The sequence below is a fragment of the Aspergillus pseudodeflectus genome (genome assembly GCF_044049435.1).
Source record: "Aspergillus pseudodeflectus strain CBS 756.74 chromosome Unknown BJX68scaffold_44, whole genome shotgun sequence".
Taxonomy (NCBI): domain Eukaryota; kingdom Fungi; phylum Ascomycota; class Eurotiomycetes; order Eurotiales; family Aspergillaceae; genus Aspergillus; species Aspergillus pseudodeflectus.
This window is the reverse complement of record NW_027263820.1, coordinates 195,294-215,448: the sequence shown is the minus strand read 5'-3', so window position 1 is coordinate 215,448 and position 20,155 is coordinate 195,294. Positions and strand designations below refer to the sequence as shown.

At 48.2% G+C, this 20,155-nt stretch overlaps 8 protein-coding genes across 8 annotated transcripts; 3 read left to right on the top strand and 5 right to left on the bottom strand.

The window, feature by feature from the left end:
* Nucleotides 1-730: 730 nt before the first annotated feature.
* BJX68DRAFT_277965 (FAD-binding oxidoreductase) lies at nucleotides 731-2,376 on the top strand (the record flags this gene model as incomplete). The annotated part of the gene is made up of 4 exons (XM_071048428.1): nucleotides 731-1,244; nucleotides 1,326-1,833; nucleotides 1,885-2,001; nucleotides 2,052-2,376. 4 exons carry the CDS (start codon nucleotides 731-733, stop codon nucleotides 2,374-2,376), a joined length of 1,464 nt encoding a protein of 487 aa, XP_070895829.1.
* A 729-nt stretch (nucleotides 2,377-3,105) lies between these two features.
* On the bottom strand, nucleotides 3,106-3,553 carry BJX68DRAFT_269996 (uncharacterized protein; the record flags this gene model as incomplete). The annotated part of the gene is made up of 2 exons (XM_071046495.1): nucleotides 3,106-3,290; nucleotides 3,379-3,553. The coding sequence occupies 2 exons, from the start codon at nucleotides 3,551-3,553 to the stop codon at nucleotides 3,106-3,108; spliced, it is 360 nt and encodes a 119-aa protein (XP_070895828.1).
* A 1,993-nt stretch (nucleotides 3,554-5,546) lies between these two features.
* On the bottom strand, nucleotides 5,547-6,045 carry BJX68DRAFT_269995 (uncharacterized protein; the record flags this gene model as incomplete). The annotated part of the gene is made up of 2 exons (XM_071046494.1): nucleotides 5,547-5,861; nucleotides 5,947-6,045. 2 exons carry the CDS (start codon nucleotides 6,043-6,045, stop codon nucleotides 5,547-5,549), a joined length of 414 nt encoding a protein of 137 aa, XP_070895827.1.
* A 1,677-nt stretch (nucleotides 6,046-7,722) lies between these two features.
* Nucleotides 7,723-8,172, bottom strand: BJX68DRAFT_243726 (uncharacterized protein). Its single transcript, XM_071041188.1, has one exon. It carries the CDS (start codon nucleotides 8,119-8,121, stop codon nucleotides 7,909-7,911), a length of 213 nt encoding a protein of 70 aa, XP_070895826.1. The 5' UTR covers nucleotides 8,122-8,172; the 3' UTR covers nucleotides 7,723-7,908.
* A 5,980-nt stretch (nucleotides 8,173-14,152) lies between these two features.
* On the bottom strand, nucleotides 14,153-14,964 carry BJX68DRAFT_243723 (uncharacterized protein). The gene is made up of 2 exons (XM_071041187.1): nucleotides 14,446-14,964; nucleotides 14,153-14,372 (listed from the first exon to the last, which is right to left on the bottom strand). The coding sequence occupies exons 1-2, from the start codon at nucleotides 14,705-14,707 to the stop codon at nucleotides 14,308-14,310; spliced, it is 327 nt and encodes a 108-aa protein (XP_070895825.1). The 5' UTR covers nucleotides 14,708-14,964; the 3' UTR covers nucleotides 14,153-14,307.
* An 802-nt stretch (nucleotides 14,965-15,766) lies between these two features.
* BJX68DRAFT_269992 (histidine phosphatase superfamily) lies at nucleotides 15,767-16,851 on the top strand (the record flags this gene model as incomplete). The annotated part of the gene is made up of 6 exons (XM_071046493.1): nucleotides 15,767-15,815; nucleotides 15,896-16,110; nucleotides 16,183-16,265; nucleotides 16,322-16,424; nucleotides 16,511-16,617; nucleotides 16,683-16,851. The coding sequence occupies 6 exons, from the start codon at nucleotides 15,767-15,769 to the stop codon at nucleotides 16,849-16,851; spliced, it is 726 nt and encodes a 241-aa protein (XP_070895824.1).
* Nucleotides 16,852-17,640: 789 nt separating this feature from the next.
* Nucleotides 17,641-19,240, top strand: BJX68DRAFT_243707 (class I SAM-dependent methyltransferase). Its single transcript, XM_071041186.1, has one exon. It carries the CDS (start codon nucleotides 17,666-17,668, stop codon nucleotides 18,512-18,514), a length of 849 nt encoding a protein of 282 aa, XP_070895823.1. The 5' UTR covers nucleotides 17,641-17,665; the 3' UTR covers nucleotides 18,515-19,240.
* Nucleotides 18,677-19,857, bottom strand: BJX68DRAFT_257358 (uncharacterized protein; the record flags this gene model as incomplete). The annotated part of the gene is made up of 3 exons (XM_071043323.1): nucleotides 18,677-18,877; nucleotides 18,962-19,268; nucleotides 19,391-19,857. 3 exons carry the CDS (start codon nucleotides 19,855-19,857, stop codon nucleotides 18,677-18,679), a joined length of 975 nt encoding a protein of 324 aa, XP_070895822.1.
* Between the last annotated feature and the right edge of the window lie 298 nt (nucleotides 19,858-20,155).

Genomic DNA, 20,155 nt, shown 5'->3' with positions numbered 1-20,155 from the left:
ATCAATTTCAGCATTACGAAAGGGTGTTCGCCTGTATATTAGCGCTAATCTAGTTCAAATGGATGCATTCACAGCGGCCCCTACGCCCCTCAAAGACCACTCCAGTATATCGGAGATCGGCGATTCATCGATTGTCCAATTGGTACACAGTCTGGGGTACTAGGTAGACGAGGGGTAGTAGGTAGTACTAACCCGACACACTGCAGATTGGTGGCTCGAGCTTTTGCAATTGATCTGTTGAACATGATCAGGTAGAGAGCTTTCATCTACCTACTACCATTTTGAGCTCCTCCCGCTAAATCTGTACTTCTATCTGTCTTCCCGCCTCCTGATTCTCTCTGTTCCTGACAATGGATTGCACCACACTGGCAATAGCTGACCAAGCGTGGCAGGAGCGATAAAGAAGGCTGACTTACAGGGACGGAGGCACTAGTTACCTAGTCCTAATGAGACTTGCAGCTCCGGTCCCTCCAGAAGCCCAGATCCAGGGTTCGCAAAAGTGGCCTTGGTGAGGATATCGTGTTACCTTCCATTGGTGACCAGACTGCATGCCTAAAAACCAACGCGTGTGGGCGAGTCAGAAGAGCCACAGTTGGTAGAGCTTTCAAAGACAACTAGGCACGACCTAAGACCTGGGTCGGTTCGAGCGAATCGTCTTATATGTGGGCGAAGGGGACGCTTTACCTTACTCAAGCTCTGTGCTTCCTATCCGCCCGTTCCCTCCGCTAGCATGCGGTTCGTATTTGCGTTCATCCCAGGGGTTCTGCCTCTCCTGTTACTCGCTAATCCTGCGTTGACTCTGAAAACAGACCCTTCATCCAATTGTGCCATCATCTCTGTCCTTTTGCTGGGGAAAGTTGCCTTTCCCGGTAGCGAAAGCTACAATGTTTCTGAAACCTCATACTTTGCTCTGCAGGGACGTTTAAGTCCTGCTTGTATTGCCATGCCTTCCTCGGCCGAAGACGTCGCCACTATCGTCGGAACGCTGGCTAAGCTGCCAGATGCTGTTTTCGCCATCCGCTCAGGAGGGCATTCCCCAAATCCAGGTTGGGCGAATGCTGCCCAGGGTATCACAAGTGACCTGCAACAACTAAACAAGGTCCATGTGAGTAGTGATGGGTCAATCGCCGCTGTTGGGCCCGGGGCCCGTTGGGTAGATGTGCACAGGGTCCTCGATCCTCTCGAACTTGATGTCGTTGGAGGGAAATTTGGCAGCGTGGGTGTTGCTGGCTTGATCCTCGGCGGTACGCATCCTCAAAAAGCATCTTCAAGCTGTGACTCTGAGATCTGATCGTATCCCCTTACTGGGCATATGGGTACAAGAGGTATATCGGCTTTCAGTCCCTCGCGAGGCTGGGCATGTGACAACGTTGCTAACTTCCAAATTGTTCTCGCATCCGGCGAGACTGTGATTGCAAATGACAGCAATGAGTACGCAGATCTATTCATAGCACTGAAAGGCGGCCAGAATAATTTTGGTGTTGTCACACGCTTTGATCTGCGGACTTTTCGGCACGGACTGTACTGGGGTGGTAACATTGCATATCCAGATTCGACAGAGCAGGCTCAGCTGGCAGCTTACATTACCTTCAAGGGCCCATCTTATGATTCGATAGCAGAAATAGAGCAGAGCTTCATGTACGCGTCTTCGCCCAACGGAAGTGCTTCCAGGAGCTGCCTGAACACCATGTTCTACGCTGATCCTGTCGTGGATCCCAGTGGTCTGCGGCCGTTCAGTGATATCCAGCCACAGCTCTTCAGTACGATGCGAATTGCCACTGCAACAGCCTTTGCGGAAGAATTGAATCCTGGTCAGTTGGCTAGGAGTACCTAGTGCGTCCAATACATACCTCCATCTGTCGACTTCTTTTAACCTCAACACAGTGTGATTCATACATCCGTCACCTTTCGCTTTACTCCAGAGATCATACCCAGGGTATTTGCGATATGGAAAGTCTTTTGCCGCAGGATTGAGCTCACTGGGATGGCCAACCTGATTTTGTTTGGACTTTTATGGGCATCCCGGCGCAACTGCCGAATTCCCGTAACAGTTTTGGCCTCCCACCAGACAGTCACCCTGACAGGGAGCTCTCCCTGGCCCTATTCTCCCTGCATTGGCTGGACGCTGGCTACGCCGACATGATAACGGTCGAAGCGAGGACCCTAATCCGCGATATTGAAGATCTCGTGGCCGATGCAAGACTTGCGCACCCATTCCTGTATGCCAACTGGGCCGCCTGGTGGCAGGATCCAATTCGTGGATATGGGAAAGAGAGTGTGAGACACTTGCAGCGTATGTCAGGGAAGTACGATCCGGACAGAGTGTTTCAGGAGAAGGTACCTGGCAGATTCAAGTTGCCACGCGATGAATTTTGAGTTCAGGAAACAGGGTGACCCAGATAACAGTGGGAAGATGTCTCTATACAAGGCTTGGTTGCAGCAAAGACTTTGGAGTTACTCCACGCTGTTTTCCAGTATCTTGAGCGAGAGACTAAATGATTAGGGAGTTGACTGTTTATCTTAATGGGTGATTTCCACAAGGTAGTTACTACTACCAACTTGCAATCGGATGGATCCACGGAGCAAGAGAGGCTCTCAAGACAGGAAATGATGCTCGTTAAGGCTCTTAAGAGATTGATATTATTCACTTTCATAGCGGAGAGGCCACTCCTACCGAATAAGCTTCGCGAGTGAATATTCCATCGACTTTGTCATACCAAGGATGGCCACCATTTAAGTTAGGGTTTTCTCAAAGTCTTAAGGCTTCCTGTTTAAATAAGTCGCTAAGAAAAGCTTGTTGTGCTGCCTCTGCCTATCCAGCTCTATCTCACTTACCCTTTACCTCTTCCCCTCTCCCCAGTCAACATCCATCTCTCCTTCCATCCACAACCGATCAAACAACATCAACTCATAGACCCTGTTTCAGCAACTGGACTATATGAAAATGTGTCAGAAGAATGTCTCTTTCCCTTCAATGATTATTAACCTGGCGGACGAGGATGGCCCAAGAGAGCACCGTCTGATCTGATATTTCCACCTTGCTTCGTATTTACCAAACGATAGATACCCATAGCTATCCCCGTGATAAGTGTTCCCTCGTCTATTTCAATCGATATCCATCCCGTCATCATTGTTACCACTCCCGCTATTGTTATCACTAGTGTCCATATCCCAATCGATATCCCATGCCTGCAAGTTCTGAACGGCAGCCAGGTAGACTTCAAATATCGTCACGATAGCTTTGTTCTTCTGGCGCATCTGTCCAGGCTTTATGTTTACCTTGGGGCCGTCTGGTCGATTAAGATTATATGCTTTCTTCGTCCAGAGGATCAAGAACTTTTTCACCTTCCTCTCAACGCGTTTGCGGTCATTCCGTACCCACTCCTTCCATTAGCGTGGAAAGATCCTGGGAAATATAAGGCTTGTCGTAGTAGGTTGTACCCAGGTTCTTCATGATCTCAATGTCTTCGAGGTTCTTGAGCTTGGCCTCAATTCGATTCGCCTGTTTCACGAGGGTCTTCTTGGTGGAGTCGATGTTATAGTATTGCCACATCGATATATGGGCTTTGAGGGTCTTGGTGTATACGCTCCAAGAGCCTTTTTTAATATATGTTCTCATTACATTCTCGTGGTACAGCCTGTTGCTGGAAAACCACTAGAATGAGGCTTGGTTAGTAATCAGGTTTGAAAGCGAAAGTCCTACGTCGTGTATCCTATGAAGGGGGCCAGGATTGTGGACGACGGGTTTAACCTTAGGAAGGGTATATGAGGTGGGAATGGTATATACACCTTACTTTACTTACTAGTTTAAGAGAGCCTCCAAGAGCACCATTTCATCCGTATAGTACCAATAGTAGCCCGGGAACTCACTATTAAGAACAGTGTTAGGGATCCACTTTATATCCTCTCATCCTTTAGGTCCTTTAGTTACCACCACTTTTACATGTAGAGACACTATATCAGCTCACCCTTTACACCTTTCATTGGATCTAGATACTTTCGTGCGGCGGTATTGGGGCAAGAGCCGTTGGATTAGTATCATTAGACCACTTCATTCCTTAGGCATTAAAGAACCATTAGATAACTTGGCCCTCTAGGATATGTTCACTATCATACTTCCAACCCTAATTTATAGTAGGCGTACTAGGCTGCTATAGTGTCTTCGCAAGCTTCATGAGGTTAAGGTTAGTACAAGAGTTTAGATTTTCTGCGTTATAGGTAGCTACATCAGGGTAATAATCACTAACAAGCTCCAAAGAGGAAGGATAGTTAGTAAACTTTATTAGTCCCTAATTATCATCATGAAATCCCTCATAGCGACTACCACCTTTAGTATCACAGTAAGCAAGAGCTTTTAAGTCGCGTGCTATAAGGAATCCTCTACGCATTAGTTTATTCTTAGTATCCTTAGTGAATATTTTTAAATCCAGAGTCTTCATGTTATAATCTAGTTCTTCTTATTCATCGCCATCAGCATAGTACACACCCTTGGAGGAATAAGCACAAGTTAATTAAGTGCTTTTAGGGAGTTCTAATAGGCCCTTAGATACTTATAAGATAAGGTTACCTTCGAGCTCTTATTTTACAAGAATACTAAATGGTACATAGTCTAAGAATATAGTGCCCTCTGTGCTATCCTTCTAATAGTAATTTACACTATCCCACCCTAGGAGACTATTAAACATAGTGAAATCCACTCCTAGTTTCCCACTAATATCAAACTTGACTCCATTAATACAAGAAGTACTAAAAGTAGTATTAAACTAAATTAATCCTAGTACACTCAGCTTGATATCTATGTTAATATACTACTTCCCCCTTAAGTCAACCCTAATATTAATAATCATAGAGTACTAGAAACTAAACACTAGTCTACCTCTAACCTTAGCCTTCATGTCGCCTATGGCGGATATTAGGGACATTACCATGTTAAGAAAAAAGCCGCCTCTAATTAAGGTAGGGTTATTACCAAGATCATTAGGGAGAAAATATTAGAATCACTTATTCAAGACTAATATTTCCACAGCTGCCTTAGTAGAGATGTAGGCGTCGGCCTTAACCCGAGTATCCAACTAGAAATATGGATTTATAGTTAAGATACCCTTAAGGTAGGCGTTCATACTAAAATCTAAAAAGGAGCTAATAGACATCTAGCTACTATCCATATACAACCATGCTCGAGTATCAAATTTAGGGCCCATCCTCATAGAGAACTCCTCTTGATTCTAGAAGGAAAAGGCCTCCTGAAAGTTAAAGTTCCAAAGGGTGCTAATTAAGGAGGTTCTAAAATTCATAGTCGTGTTTATCTCACTGAAGACTCTAGCCTCTAAGTCAAACTTGGTAATATCATAGACGACCTTGGCTTTAAAGAGGTATTTATTCCACTCGTAATGCTTTCTAAGCCCTTGGCCTCCATAAGCTAACAGCACGTTAAACCTCTTACACTAGTCCTATTTTATCTTGGACTAGAAACGGCAGTCTAGCTCCCTCTAGTTCTCTGTTAATCACTTGACCAGAGAGTCATAGGCCGCTTCCACCAGTTCGTACTAGTAGCCAACATGGGTAGAGAAGTCCACATGGAAGTAAGCCTTACCGCCATCCCGACGTAGATTATGGAAGTTGTAGTCATAGTGGAACTCGTAAACCCTATCCACTGAAGGGTGGCGCTTGCGTAGATGGCCAGGAAGGGCCAAGTTGGTCAATTTGAAGCGGACGGCACGGACGTAATGATCCAGTCCATAGTGAGAAGGCATGCAGACGACCATGCCTTCCACGCCGCCCAGGAGAATATCTTCATAATTATTATTATCCTTTAATCCCCTTACACACACCGCCTTGGCCTTCTGGACAGTGTAATCATCCTGATTAGTATTCTAGTAGTTGTACAAGTTCCAAGTGTGAACCGTCCCGCTTGTCAAAGCTCTGGACATCCTTAATATCCCCTACCATAGCCACCCACGTGAAGGCTCGCTCGTTAGGATCCAACCCAGCCGCCCTACTGCTAAGGTCATCATTGTTGTGATTAAAGGTCTCGGCAAAGGTCATGATATAACTATTAGGGAATGACTCGGCTTTAGGGAAAAGGTTCTCTAGAGGAACTAGTAGGAAGGCCGAGCCATCGTTTAAGGAGGGTTGTAGTAGAAGGCCTGTTTCCAACCTTTGTTACAACCGTGGTATGAAGTATCGAGGCCTTCATGCCATCCACTGTACTTAAAGAGTTTAATCTGGCCCTACTTGGTGTCAGCGGAACACACTCCACGTTAGTCATTTAAAATGTCCTACCAAGGGGCATTCGTGATCGTTGCAGTAGTAATTATTACCGTGCCAGCCACATGTACTCAAGTCGTATTGCTAGAGTCGCGTCCTTTTGTTAGTCTGGAGTCGAATACTATTGCTCGTGGAACATATAGGTTTCTCTAGGTAATAGAGCTTCTAGTGAATTTCGACCCTACCCTAGTCGTCCCAATACATGTCACTAACCGTTGTCATTTCCTAAGGCTTGTCCGTTGGACATGCCTTTCTGTGTGGCTGTAATGCGCATTCTTCTATTAATTTCTACCCATTGGTGGCTAGGTAACACCCTATGAACGAGTAGATTAGCTCTATAATACTAATCAAGGGCGGCTAAGGATATACTTATAAACTTTCTTGCCTCCATTGGTGTACTATTTCTTGCTGTCTCCATAGTCATCAAGCACCATGTTTACCTCGCCAGGCGCACACTAACCATGGTAGTTAACCAGCCCACCCCTCTAGTAGCAAGTGGACGCCTTGGGTGCATTAATAGCAGGACAACAAACTATTAATATCCCACAAGTGTTAGCGCCTTACTTTAAAGGGGAAATGGTGAGGAACATACAAGACCAGGCAAAGTGATCCTTCCCGTCATATCCTCGGCCACTCAAGTCCTTATTCAGGCGGGTTATGAGGACGTCCCCTGCCTCGCAGGACTCGTGTTAATCAGTGAAGTAGCACTGGTCGAGTGCAAATACACCGTAGCCATCAACAGCGTCAGTAATAGGCGGGATATCCCTCCTAGTAACCCCATGGAGCGTACTGAAGTATCTATTATATCCTGATTAATGGCCCAGATTAGAACTCCACTAAGCCCGTACTTATTCGCGAGGTCAGTTTTGGCCCTAAATGAAATGGCGTCGTTGAATAACACCTAGTTGGCGCCACCTTTACCATACGTCACGTAGTACACGCCAGCTTCCTCATTATACACTAGAGTTAGGTTATTGTCTGTAATGATATCTTGTATCTCCTTATAAGAAATTATGCCAGTGGTCATTATACATGGCCCTTTAGGGCCAGGATCCTTCCATTCATAACCAGGCTTTGCGCAAAGAGGAGTGGAGAGTATAAAGGTTCAACCGTAAAACTTTATAACCAGACAAACGGTCAGTTAGATACATAGGACTCATAGTACGGAACCTAGTACTTACCACGAGCCGCAAGTTGATTTTACTGGGATTAATATCATTCCTCTAAAACAGGTCCAATGCATCATCAATCTCTGTGAGGTTAGTATGAGCATAAAGGTAACCTAATTAGGTCTTCCCTGTCCCAGGTACCATGAAGATCATAGGCCATGAGATTAAACTCATCCACTACCTTCTCCAGCATCTTGATATCAAACCAACACAGATACTAATAAGACGTAGGAACCGTGAGGGACAGACCCTACTTTTTAGAATAGCGGTTACTTCCCTAGAGTGCCCAGCGCAGGCCACTCATCATCTTAGGATAATTAGTATAGTCCTCCTTTCATCCTCCATGGTCATCTGCGCCACGGTCCTCCCAGATATCAACACCATCAAATCCATACTTGTCCATGAATTCAATCAGATCCTCAGCAGAGCGGTGTGTTAGTGACGTGTTAGTAGCCATCTTCATGAAAACAGACTAATAGGCCCCCTCATCGTTGAAGGTCCAGCCAATGATACTAACCCAAATCTTTACCTTTGGATTGCGCGTTTTAGGGTTCAATAACCAAGCATACATCTTTGTGCCGTTAATTCCGCCCATGTTAATGATAGTGTAGTCCTTTGGGTTAATATATAGGAACGCAACGTTCACCTGATCAAGCGATTTGATTGGAATCTCCTCAGGTGCCATCTTGTTGTATATCTGTCCCGCCGCCCTCTAGATCTCATAGTGGCCGATGACCTTGTTACACACGTCGCCGTCAGAGCCGGGAGAGGGTTTGTTTGGATCTTGGCAGTTCGATTGGCATCCTGCAAGAGGAAGGAGAAGAAGGATAGTTAGCTCCCAGCCAGCAGGTGCGTGTATTGCCTGGTACCCGTGCCACAAAAGTCTTCCGTCGTACCTAGTAGATACAGTGTCAGCCTCTAAGCTGCAAAGGGCAGGCAGATATAAGGTACCGCAGAAGCCGAATTGCCTAAACGTCCCATTCTTAGTTAGCGCTCATGTCGTTTAGCTATGTGACTGCATGGAAACGCTTGGTATTTCCTATCTAGGGAAGACCGAGCGGCGTTATCGTGGTGGTTGTGCGCCACGTGACCACACGCTACGGCCGCTGAATGCCTGAGGCACCCATGCCGACACACCCCCTTCAGCGGCGGAGCGACATGAGGCCTGTTGCATTTCCCGATTCGGTAATATCTACAAAATCTTTGTGTACGTACATTATTCAATCCTTTTCTCCTCTATATATAACTATATGAAGTCTTTTCTTGAAGTCATTGAAAACAGGGCCGTCGAGTGGCTTGGTAAGGCCATCCGCGGTATTTTTCACCCCGTTAATGTGTTGAAATTCGATCTTCTTGTCCTGTACCAGCTCGTGCACGAAGAACCAGCGATTATCAAGCCATCTAACGCTTGGTGTAGCGGCTAGATTGGGCTTCTTGACCATCTTGACGGCGTTGTCACTGTCACTAAGGATTCGTAGTGGCTTGTCATCACCCCTCATCCCGAGCGCAACAGCTAATTTTCGAATATAGAGAGCCTCTTTAATAGCCGCGTCAAAAGCAATTAGTTCCACGATAGTTGAAGACGGTGCTAGAACTGTTTCCTTCCTAGCTAACCACGCAACAGGCGCGCCAGCGTAAAATATTATAAATAAGGCGGTTAAGTGGCCGCTCTCATGATCCTGATGAGCGGCATCGACGTAGACCTCTTCTACCTCGTCTGGCTTCAATCCTAGCTGAAGGGCAAGGTTATTGGAGTGAAGATAGCGGAGGATTCGTTTCGCCGCCTTGATGTCATAAGTCAGCGGTTTTTACATGTATCTTTGCAGCCTAAAGACTGCGTAGGCGATATCTGGCCTAGTTTTAACGACTAGCCAGTTTAATTGACCTAGGAGAGACGCGTAGGGTTCATTTAACTCCTAAAGGTCGTCTTCCACGGCGTCTGTGTTGATGATGGTGGTTTCACCAGCCGCTAGATGCTTCGCGATCTTCATGCGATGTTAGCGATATCCAGAGGCTATTAGCAAGTCTGCCCCGTTTAACAATGACATCTCGTGCTCAATTAGGAGGTCCTCTATATATCCCTTCTAGTCCATAATAATTGTATTGTTTTCCCGCGTCAGCGCGCAACCAAGAAACCTTGCCGGCTCACTAATAACCTTGACCTGCATATCGTCGTTGATCTCGCGGATAACCTCGTCAATTCCTTCATCAGTATCGTCGGTGACAAGAAGGTCATCTACGTAGATGATAATATATGTGGTTCCCCTTTGGAAAATGCAAGGTTCTTTAACAAGTGGTTTGAATCCCATGGCGATCAGCTTCTTACTTATTCTCTTCCACCATAAATGACCCGCCTGTCGCAGGCCGTACAAAGCTTTGAGTAATAGCCATACTTGGTCATCATCGTCCTTGAAGCCAGGTGGAGGTCGCATGAATATTTTCCGCTCTTTCATCATCGTGTATAGAAAAGCCGTCATGATATCTACCTGTTTGTAACGTTTCTTCTTAGTGGCGATCATCGTGAGGAACATACAGATCGCGGGATCTGTAGGGACAGGTGAGCTGGTGTCATTAAAGTCAACACCAGGACGTTGTCTGTTGCCATAGATTACCCAGCGAGCCTTGAATCTCTGCACGCGATTCTCCTTGTCGAGCTTGAGGGCGTAGACCCATTTGCCTGGTAACACGTAGTGTCCTTTGCTGTGTTTTAGCCTAGAGACCTTTCTATAGGTTTCTATTCCTGTGATCTCGTCATATTGCCTTTTCATCACCGCCCACTAATAATCTACATGTTTCGACTTCATTGCTTGCTTGTAGGTTTGTGGGATGACGACTTCCGAGGCGCGGAGGACTTTATTTGGTTCAATAACATCCAAGGCCGCGAGGGCTTGCTCGTTCCCAAGCCAGCTAGGTGGTTGACCTTTTGTAGTCCTCGTTGAGGTGCGAATCTGCTTTCCCCGTGCGTCTATAGAGGTCACATCATCTAGCTTTCGATTCTTTTCTGCTCCAACAGGTTCAATAAAGCGGGAAGAGATGTTTCGCTTTTGTGGTACGACAGGGTTAGGGACATGGTGTAGTTCTTCTGCCTCGCCTATATCCTTATCTAATTCTATTTCCTTACTTTGCTGCAGAGCCTGCTCAGTAATCCGTGGATAGTCTAAGAGGTTGAGCCTGTTAGTGGTCCGTATATCTTCCTTATTTATAAAGGTTCCCCGCGGAGAAGTGTTTTGGTGACTTATCTCCCAGAGATTTGTCAATTCCGGCACTCTTTGAGGATTGATAGCTCCTTCCTGTATAGGAAGGCGGTCAAAACTTGTTAGAGGCCTTGGTAGAGGTAACCGGACCAGTCCCTGAGACGATCCCCAAGCTCCTCAACGGCTTGTATTATACAGAGCTCGACGGGATGGCTCACCACCAGCGTTTCTAAATATTGCTGGCGTAGGGCTATCTAGTGTGAACGGACCTTGCTGTCTCTAAGGCTGTGAGCTCTCTGGAGGCGTTAAATGTAGATCTGCCTCCGTAGGAGTCTCCGCACCCCCTTCAACGTCGTCCTCTTCTCCAGTGTTTCCTCCACTATTATTCTGTTCCATTTGTTCCTCCCCCTGGTCCTCGAGACCTTCGGTGTTCGGTAGGCCGGGTTATACGGTGATTATGAAAGGTTTGCCAGGTTTGGGGATTTCGTCTTCGGAGGGTTCTTTAATCAGGATGCCGCGATCGTCATGGTCGTCGTTGTATAGCCTTGATTCATCAAAGGTAACGTCTCGGGATCTGTGTATACGGCCCGTCTTCGGTACCCAAATGCGGTAAACGTGACCGTGGTCACCTTCCATACCAACGTAGTAGCTAATATGAGCTTGTGGGCTCATCTTCTGTAACTTCACGCGATCTTCAGCCGGAATATGCACCCACGCGCGGTAACTAAAGACCTTTAAGTGTTCTATTAAGGCGTGGGGATCCTTGATCCGCCATTATTCGCGCCACTTCTATATAGGTGGTCTTTTGTCCTTGTTATTTGGACGGTGGAGACGGTTAATCATATGTGCCACGTTTTTAATTGCGTAGGGCCAGAGCTTCTAGGGAAGTCCTGCCTCATCTAGGATACAGCGTGCCATCTTATTGACGTAGCCGCCGAACCTTTTAGATGTGTTGGGCTCTGGCGTTCTTGGTGGAGTAGGATTTACCTTTATTCCCTTCCTCTTGGCCCATCTCCGGAAGCGAAAGAACTCTGTTCCACTATCTAGAAGGATCTCGCGTGGATACTGACTAGTTTGGACCTTTAGATGCTTTGTAAAGGCTATCATCACGTCTACCGCGTGTTTCTTTTCCTTTATAAGCAGGCAGATAGTCATCCGTGTCGCTGTATTGACCGCGACTACGTACATGACCTCGCCGCCCACCCCCTTTGGCGTAACTGTCTGGACATCTGCATACCAGAGGGCCGCAGGGTCTCCTTCATCAAGGCTTCTAAGGTTCTAAGGTTCTCGCGAGACTTATCTGCGCGCTTTGTTCTCCCTGCAGACGTCGCAGACGAAGGATTCGATCTTGTTGTTGTTGAGCGCCTTTCGTAGCTTTGGCAGGCCAATATGACCCAGTCGATGATGCGCTAGAAGGATCTCTTCGTGCGTAAGTACCTTCTCGTCCTCCTCCGCCATCTTTTCACTAAGCTGGCGTTGCTCTATATTATATTGTTTCTCCTTCTTTTACTTCTTATTCAACGCCGCAAGGATAAGATCGTTATTTGGGAATACTATCGCCCTGGGAACTCCGTGGAAGTTATACATAGAGCCTAGGATGTCATTCGTATCCTAGTCACGGATATAGAGATCTTTTGAGCTCTAAGAGGCGCGCATATCTTGCTTCATTTTCTCCGTCGACAACATATTAAAATCCAGGTTGGGATTGTAGTAAGCAGAGATCTCGCGATCAACACACGCGCCGTTGTGATAGAGACGTACGTTTGCTGTTCTATATCCCTTTACCGATACGATGCCTCCACCTGCTGTTTTGTGGCGGTAAGCTTGCTCGTTCGGTCCATATTCATATAAAGTCTTAAATAACGCGTGGTTCCCGATGAGATGCTGTGAGGCGCCTGAGTCAACGATCTAGATCGCTGTTAATGTCACCGCAGTCTGTTATATGCCTTGCTCGTTGGTAGTCACACGTATAGCTTTAGCTGCTAGCGGCATGTCGACCGCAGCACCTATAAATCTGAACTCCGCGGTCCCATCCGCGTCGTATGTGACTACTATTCCTCCTTGACCCGTTGGAGGTGGTGCCGGAGGCGCAGTTTGTTGTGGATTATTCGCTATATTTTGGCTTTGCCTTCGATCTGGCACTGACGGGCTATTTTTGGGCTTCTCGTCGTCGTGATTATAGTGATATTTATACGCCTAGATCGTTCTCCACGGTCTCCAGCCCTCCCTGCGAAGGTCAGGCATGAGATACCAGTATTTCTTGACGCTGTGGCCACGCATCCCACAGTATGTACAGCGACCGTTAGTCGTCTATGGTGTTCCATTTAGAATTGTTTGTCTCCAGTGATCGTGCTTGCAACTAGGTGCTGGCCCATCTTGAAGCTTTCGCCCGTGGTGTGCTGGATCGTTCATTGGATTATACACGTCGCTAGAGTTGTTATTATTCTGGTTGTTGGGCCGAGGCGCGCGATGAGCGGCCGCGGATATGTCAATATTTGAAGCTTCCCAGGTGGCCATCACAGAGTCGTATAGCTCGCGGAAGTAGTCATAATTAAACGTCCCGGGTTCTTCTATCATTTGTTCCTGCTTATTGTACGCCTAGTTTGGCATATCGTCCCTGAGCTCGTGTATTAATAGCAGGGCTGAGACGTAAGGTCCTGCATCACATTTTAGTTGTTCTGCGACCATCGTAGCTGCCATATAAGCCTTCATGTAGTCCGCAGGGGAAGCGAATTGTTATCTTGTTATTTTTATAGGCTTTAGCGCAGCAGCCTTCAAGCGCAACGTTCCTGATCCTAACGCGATGTCCTTTATCGCCTCGTATCAATCGTCTGCCATGTCGATATTCTTGCTGTACGACTGTAGACGTCGCTGATATTCCTCTGAAACTTGGCCCGTTAGCCAGCTGGCCACCTGTAGTAACATATCCTCCCATGCCACGTAGTTTGCTGCATCCTGAGCTGGTCGAGCAATGTCCTTTTGTATCAATTATTCTAATCTTAATGCCCGTAGGCTATCCTTTACCGCAAATGTCCACGTATCGAATTGGTCTTTTGACGCTAGAACCTTTTATACAGCGGGGATCATGCAGGTCAATTTGGTGGGGATCGCGTGACCACGGCAGTAAGCCTGGTTCGCTGTATAGTTGTTATCGGTCATTTTAGGTACTCGCTAAGGTCTAATCGCGTGCTAGATCCTTGGTCGTATGATCGGTTGAGTTATCCAGCCAATCGAGGTCGATTCTTGTCGGTCCGGATACCCAAAATTGGCAACACCACGTGGAGTCGAACGAATCATTTTCGGTCAACGACGCCACAAGGAAGTCAGATATCAGGGTAAAAAGTAGATAAAATTGAAGCCTGAAGCGAAGGGCTTCGATAAAGTGTAATTTTATTGAAAAAGAGAGCTAGCTGGGGGCATAACCTGACTGCATGGAAACGCTTGGTATTTCCTATCTAGGGAAGACCGAGCGGCGTTATCGTGGTGGTTGTGCGCCACGTGACCACACGCTACGGCCGCTGAATGCCTGAGGCACCCATGCCGACACTATGTCTTCTCCGCGCTAAGAAAGCTACTCACGAGCAACAAATGTTCAAAGGGCAAAGCTCCCCAGGGGTTGCCACATCTCTTCCACAGTCTGCCTTTGCATCACAGTTGGGTTGGCAACCTATGCCACGTCAGACGCCGCTCTCGTCTATGGCGCGGTTTTGGTCTACCTTTGCCGCAATACAGTTCACCAAATCTGTAAGCAACCAGTTAGTTAGGTAAGATGGCAGAGAGGGTATAATCACATAGCGCGAAAAGTAGCAACTCACCCGCAAACGTTATGTGATCTGCAGCAGGCCTTATTTTTACATTCTCGATCGACGTGTGGTCATCCTCCTCGTGTGCCCTCCGTACAAGAGGACTACTTACCGCAATCGGTGATGTAGGCTGTGGTTGACTTGAGGTGGAATGCTGCACGTCGCGATGGTAGTGGTGGTGACGCTGAGCAAGATGCCCATGCCCATGTGCATTATGCCCAAGGACAGCCACTGACTGCAGCAATGGCAGCCAAAGGAACACTGATAGCCGCATAGTCTACCACACAGTCCGGTTGCACTGCCTTTCTCCCAGCTTGCAGCCATGGCCTCTAATATTTATTCGGCTTTCTTGGGTACGGACTCCTCGTTTGCCTCTGGCTTTTTGTTCTCTCCGGTCTAGTGCTGCACACGAACTCTCATCGAACGGCCCGATCTAGCTTGGACAATACAGGAGCATGTGGGTCCACCACTGGGAGGCGAAGATTCGTCGCGCGAATAATCTGGTGAATGTACCTCGCCTACAATCCACAGTCACTACAGGGGATACGATATTCCGCTCCGTGGTCGCGACTCACCCCTCTCGCGCCACTTGCTCACCCATCTATTGCGCACCCAGTGAATTGGCGCCGGCCCGCGCGACTCGATCACCCCCGGGTGAGCGGCTCACCCAGCGGGCACCCACCCGACTTCTATCCGCGTTTAAGCCACACGCCGGTAGGTTCATAGTATGGTGGGTGATTACTGTTTATTTTTGGCCTTGTAGGTGTAGCCCTGTCTTCAGTCTTTCACCTGAAGCCCTCTATTCTTTACCCAACTATTCTGAATGCCAAGTCTGCTGACGGCCTCTCCCTTGCACCTTGCTGCCCCACTCCACGTAGACAAGATTATTTATATAAACAACGTTGTGTGCCATTTACGGAGTAGCCTGGTCTTATTATTATTGCCCAATGCCCACGGGTGTGGGGTCACTACTAAATCACCCCCATGTCCACACTGTCAACCTGCGCACCCCACCATGTGGTGCTTTGATTTCTTCTCATCAAGTAAGCTGTGTCGTTTTCCCCAAACAGTGGCTGCGTTTAATTGAAGGTTGATTTCAGGTTGCGCTTCTAACCTGTTCAAAGCTGATTTCAGGTTGCACTTCTAGCCCATTTATTGTTGGTTATAGGTTGCGCTGATCAAGGATTTAATTAGTCTAGTACTATAGAGATTGTCTCCTCGTTCTCAGACGTGGGACGTACCAAAGTACGTGCCCCTTTTGGAGCGAATGATATCTCACTTATTAAAGCTTCCTTTTAAGACAATCCCTTCTCTCACGTTTAGCACCAACATCATGTCTGACCAAGACGCCCTAACACCTCGTGTGTTCCTTGTTCGCCATGGTAAGTTCCGTGTCTGACCACGCTAAGGATAATTATGACCTTCAACCTCTAAATAAACCGCTCGTTGACAACTCGCATAGGAGAGACTGAATGGGCCAAGTCAGGCCGCTTCACGGGTATCACAGACATCCAGCTAACCGAGACGGGTGCTACGCAAGTCTCCTCGGCGGCAACCACACTCGTAGGCCCTCGCAAACTCCTCGACCCATTCCGCCTCGCGCACATCTTCGTCAGCCCGAGGACAAGGGCTATAACGACTTTTAAGCTCTTGATGGGGCCGTTCTCCAGCGTCATTGTAGGGAAGGTTACCCGTACTGAGGACATTGCAGAGTGGAATTATGGTGATTATGAGGGGTACACTAACTAGGAGATCAGGAGCTTGTGGAAGGAGAAGGGTCTGGACCTGGAGAAAGAGTGGAATATCTTGAGAGATGGGTGTGAGGGTGGAGAGTATGTTGGGCCCTGGTCTATTTGTTGCTGATAGGCTGTTGCTAATACCTTAAAAGATCGAGCAAGCAAGTTACTGACCGGCTGGACAGGCTCATCTCGCAGATCAAAGTTATCCAGAGACCTTACATGAATGGGGATGAGCCTGCCGATGTCCTTCTTGTACGCATTTTCGCTTTCTCCCTTCTCTATATCTCTGTTTTGTTGCTCCAGCTTCACCCATAGATGCTGAGAGACGAGAACTGCAGGTCGCCCATGGTCTCATCCATCGCTGCTTTGTAAAGCGCTGGCTAGGCTTCTCTATCGACTTCGATCTCCAGATGATGTTCGCTCCAGGGGCGATTGCGGTTTTGAGGTACGTGTAATATAAATCGCCCATGATAAGCCGTTTCATTAACTTTGAATTTCCGCGCCGGAAAGCTACAAAAATAATGACATTGACAAGCCTGCCCTCCACGTAGGTGTCGCGCTTCCGCCTAGCGATGAAGACACTGTCAAGGAATGGTATGCGGTATCGTTTGGGGCAGGTGCGCTGGCCGTTGTTACTGCTGCAGTGTTGGTGTTGGTGTTGGCGTTGGTGCTGGTATAGGGTGGAGGGACCCCATCTCCTTGTTGTGTTCTGTCTGTTACTGGGTTTGGAGACTTTCACGGATTTTGGGGAAGAATGGGACCAACATGGAGGGCGGAGTACAGCAACGTACATGCCTGAGGCCACTCGCCTACCTTTTTTTTGATTCTAGGCGATCTCCTACAATAAGAGAAGGTGTTAAGGTTGAGAACTGCGGCCTCCTCTGATATAGGGTGCTTGGCGGCAAAGTGTGGACGTGCCCAGGCCGGCATCACGGCATCTAGCAATCAATGAAATTGCGATTGCCCTCGCCCTCATGGTTTGCAGATTTGGTTTGGTGCACCTCGCGAAAGAGGGGTGAAGATGCTGGAGTGCCGACCGCACACATATTGGCTTCGATTCCATCGCCTGTTGGTGATTTGGCTTTATATGGAGCGGGGCTTCTCTTGAAAGACATAGTGTTTCATAACACGTGGGGATTTGATCAAGTCTTTCTAGCTCTCAGTCTTAGCGCTCTTGATTATCTGCTACTGAGTACTCCCGCCGCACGATATGGTGTTTGACCAATATTTTTAGGCTAGCCCACGAGGTACAACGGTGTTATCAATGAGTCAACTCAGTGGGACCAGGACCATCAGGAAAGGCAAGATACTGAGGGCAAATGGGAGGAGGTGTCAAGGAAGTATTTTTGTTATGAGATCTCACTCTTTATGCTGTGTTCGGATGAAGTCTACGCCATGGCATCGCTGATTGGCTGACGGCAAACGATATATACCTAGTAGGTTTACTATTCTTTACCCCGCAGATTGAGGAGGCATAACCAACTCACAGCACAATGGACTTCAATCTGGCAAACAACCGCGCCTACCCCCTCGCCCGCACCACCGCGGCATCCACCCGCCTAAACTACCAATTCTACCTGTGGAAAGACTCCCTCGGCTTCAACCTGCATCCAACCATCGCTGCCTCCCTCGAAACCCAAACACAAAGCCCACTATGTATCGCCGATATCTGCACCGGAACCGCGATCTGGCTCCTCGACCTCCTCCCCTCCCTGCCCCCTACTGCAACACTCGAGGGCCTCGACATGAGCCTATCCCTCACCCCACCAGCCCCCTGGCTCCCCGCAAACCTCACTCTCCGCGAATGGAATCTCAATGACGACGTCCCTGAAGACCTACTAGAAAAATACGACGTCATCCATCTCCGCCTCCTCGTCCTCGTCGTGCAGAATAGCGATCCCCGCCCGATAATCCGAAAGGTTACGCGGATGCTCAAACCAGGCGGCTGGATCCAGTGGGACGACTACAACTACCAGGGTACACAGGTGGTCAAAGTGGATGAAGGTCTGGAAACACCCGCGCTCGATCGTCTCTGCGCATTCTTGTACGCCAGCGGGCGACAGGATTGGGTCGTCGAGCTTCCGGGGATTCTGGAAGCGGAGGGGTTATTCGAGCACACGCAGATCTTCCATTATCGGCCAAGGCGGGAGATGGCTAGGGTGAATGGGGAGTTGCATCTTGCGACGATTGAGGAGTTTGCGAGGAGGTTGGGGGAGGATGGGAAAGGGAGCGAAAGGGAGGAGTTGCTGGGGCTTGTCAGGCAGGGTGCAGAGGAGGTTGAGCTGGGGGCTGCCATGTCGACGCCGAGGGCTGTTACTATTGGGCGGAAGTTGGGTGTGTGAGCTGGAGTGTTATATTTCCTGGCGGCATTGTTCTGGCAGACTGTAGGGCTACATACATCGGAAGATACTTGGTGATGGAGTATAAGTCCTGGGAGTCCAAAAGGCTCCAAGCACCGTCACATTCGATAAGCGGGGCTTCCAACAGCAAATGCCTTTAAGCTCTTAGCCGTGGCCCTCTTGATCCTGCTCAGTACTCTCCACCAATGGTTCACTGAGACGGACGCCAGCAATGTTATGAATAACACCCTCGTCGGTCGGCTGGATTATGTGACATGCCGACATTCTGATGGAAAGCCTCATGCCGTCCATGCAGGCATAAATAACCCTTACATGCTGGGGCCCAACGAGAGAGACCATGACAACCTAGTTCAGCAAGATGATTAGGTCAGTTCAGATTCATGAGCGACAAGTAGAAGGTCTCGGAGCAGAAAACAGATCCCAACATACCGGGAACCTCTTCTCGCCTTTAAAGGCTAATTTGTCTTCACGATCCGGCTCAGGGTTACCATCTTCCGACTGTATTACGTCACCCACCAGTACGGCGTCTTCGTCAAACACAGCGGGCTGATGCGCTCGGCAGCGCATGGCGGTGACGATGGGTGTCAGCTCGCCCAGACTGATAGTGTTCGCGATACCCTTGCAGGACTGTACGCCTAGCAGAATCAGATGGGGTAAAAGAGGTCTACCATCAGGCCTCTTGTCGCTATACTCGTAGATGCACGTTTCCCATAGAATGTTGAGAGATGCCCCGTACCTCCAGAACCCGCGTGTTTCCACGTTCAACGCGTGTGGGTTTCAAGAGCGCATGTCAGAAAAGAGTCACAAAACAAAGCCACATATACAAGCGGCTCTCCCAGTTAGAGATATATAACATACGCAACGCAATGAATGCCGCATAGTGTGGCAAGATTCGGATAGCCACTTGGGAGGCGACGAGGGTACCAGTCCATTGCCCAATTCTCAATGTAAAGGGCGAGAGAGCTTCCGGGGTAAAAGGGCATCGGCTCGTGAATGAAAATCTTCGGCACCTGAGTCGCTGGCGAGGGATCTTCTTCAGGGAACCCCTCGTCCTTTGCAATCGTGAAAAACTCGTCATTAAAATCGATGGGGTGCTCGGTAATGATGTTTCGAGTGCGGAGGAGGAAAAGAAGGGGCGGTTTAGTGTTCAGGTTCCCCTCTGGGGTATTCGAGAATTGGAAGTCATGGAAGGTTAAAGTAATATTGTTATCGGTGAGAAACTTCGACGGTACGACGTTTTCGCTCTCAAGACATTGATCCATACGAGGATCGGTCAGGGAAGCCCAGAGGCTACGCAGCCTGCCACGAAGAGCCGCGCTAGACATATTGATCACCGGCGGAGAGGTTGTCAGGGAAGAGGAAGTTAGCGTAGCTATGGGGAGGATGAATAGGGAGGCACAATGTAGAGAAGCAAGTGAAGACCTTTATAGGTGGCAAGGAGAGATTGATGGGGCGGTCAAGATCACATAAATTTCACGTAGTTTTGGGAGGACAGTTGAGTAAGATAGGAGCAGGAGGGCATGAAGAAACCTTAAGATAGGGTTAGCCACAGGCGGTTCTTGGCCAGGCCATCTCCTATTGTTGCTAATATATTACCCTCCCTATTCAGGTAGTCTTTTGAAT

Bases quoted from the DNA above. Each gene is read 5' to 3' on its own strand.
- BJX68DRAFT_243726 (XM_071041188.1), bottom strand. From the start codon at position 8,121: ATGGCACCTGAGGAGATTCCAATCAAATCGCTTGATCAGGTGAACGTT.
- BJX68DRAFT_243723 (XM_071041187.1), bottom strand. From the start codon at position 14,707: ATGCGGCTATCAGTGTTCCTTTGGCTGCCATTGCTGCAGTCAGTGGCT. The intron at 14,373-14,445 runs GTGAGTTGCTAC...GGTTGCTTACAG, and splicing joins AGATCACATAACGTTTGCGG to ATTTGGTGAACTGTATTGCG.
- BJX68DRAFT_243707 (XM_071041186.1), top strand. From the start codon at position 17,666: ATGGACTTCAATCTGGCAAACAACCGCGCCTACCCCCTCGCCCGCACC.